Source organism: Octopus bimaculoides, chromosome 26 (genome assembly GCF_001194135.2).
Source record: "Octopus bimaculoides isolate UCB-OBI-ISO-001 chromosome 26, ASM119413v2, whole genome shotgun sequence".
NCBI lineage: Eukaryota > Metazoa > Mollusca > Cephalopoda > Octopoda > Octopodidae > Octopus > Octopus bimaculoides.
Genome location: NC_069006.1, coordinates 9,915,701 through 9,917,173, shown reverse-complemented (window position 1 = coordinate 9,917,173; position 1,473 = coordinate 9,915,701). Strand labels below are relative to the sequence as shown.

The following is a 1,473-nucleotide window of genomic DNA, read 5'->3' as shown; positions in this document are numbered from 1 at the left end:
ATTTGAACTCAGACTCTTTAAGACAGAAGAAATACCGCAAAGCATTTTGTCCAGCATGCCACCTATTCTGCCAGGTTGATGCCTTACTACTACTACTACTACTACTACTACTACTACTACTGAAAATTATAATAACAATAATAATAATGATAAAAGAAGAAACAACAAAAGCTGTAAAACAATAGCAATCCAAATTAAAACTGGAACAGCAACGTATCATGATAAAACGATGGCACGAAAACCCCTTCATGGCAAATATTGGGTTAAGCTAAACACAAAAGAAATAGACAAAGCAAAATCCTAACAATAGCTGAGATGCTCAGGACTCAAAGCAGAGACTAAAGGATTTTTAATTGCTGCACAAGATCAAAGCCAGAAATCAGTAAAACCATGTAATCAAAAGAAATACAAGTAACAGCAGAATATGTGGTGATGGAAAAGAAACAATAAATCATATTGTTTCTGGCTACCAAGTCCTGGCTAAGAAGGAATATATTCACAGATACGACACAGAGTTGGGATCTATATACACTGGAAGCTATGCCAACAATATGGAATAACAACAGAAAAAAGATGGTATAGGCACATGCCAGAAAAGGTCACAGAAAATGAGAAAGCAACCATACTATGGGATATGCCAATACACACAGATAGAAATTAAGGCCAATAGTTTGTTAGAGATCATGAAGAAAAAAATGCTTTGTAATCGATGTATCAATACCAACAGATGACAATGATTCTCTAAAAGAAACAGAGAAACTTTCAAAATACAAAGACCTGGAAATAGAGGTAACTTGAATGTGGAGTCCAAAAACTGAAACAATTTCTATCATAGTTGTTGCATTAGGTACGATAAAAAAATATTCAGACAAAATACATAACAAAAATACTAGGACTTACAAGTATATATAACATACAGAAAATAGCACTACTAGGCACTGCACACATCCTACATAAAACTGTTTCAATACAGTAAAAATAAGAACATCACAACAAACCACAGCACATACCCAAGACACACAGAGCTGCGCTCAGTAGTGCAGACTACTGAATGATGATGATGATGGTGATGGTGATGGTGGTGATGAGGATGATGATGATGATGATGATCCATTGACTTTAAACAACCATGTTTACAAACAATGTTCTCTTTCTCTATTTCAGTTTTTTGGGTTTCTTCCAAGAAAGTTGGTCTGTTGTTACTTAAGTAATTAAAAAACTGTTACTCTGCCGCTAGTTAAGTGATTAATTGGTTTACTCATCTGAATATTTTAATCAGGAAATCATTAAAAGTGAGAAGAAAGACATGCATCACATCAAGATACATGCCCCTTGGGAAGTATTGTGTTACTACGCTGAAGATCTGAGCTTTCGAGCACCTCTACAGGTTTGTGGAACCATTCTTTGCTGTTTCTTCCTCTCTCACCCTCTCTCTCTCTCTCTCTCTCTATATATATATATATATATATATAT

The 1,473-nt window shown here is 34.8% G+C and overlaps 1 protein-coding gene across 1 annotated transcript in view; it reads left to right on the top strand.

Annotated features, from left to right (window-relative positions):
* Positions 1–1,473, top strand: part of LOC106868957 (anoctamin-7) — a 300,499-nt gene that overhangs the window by 230,357 nt on the left and 68,669 nt on the right. The window contains exon 4 of the mRNA XM_052976901.1: positions 1,280–1,387. Within this exon, the coding sequence (XP_052832861.1) occupies positions 1,280–1,387 (108 nt within the window). The remainder of the gene's footprint in view (positions 1–1,279; positions 1,388–1,473) is intronic.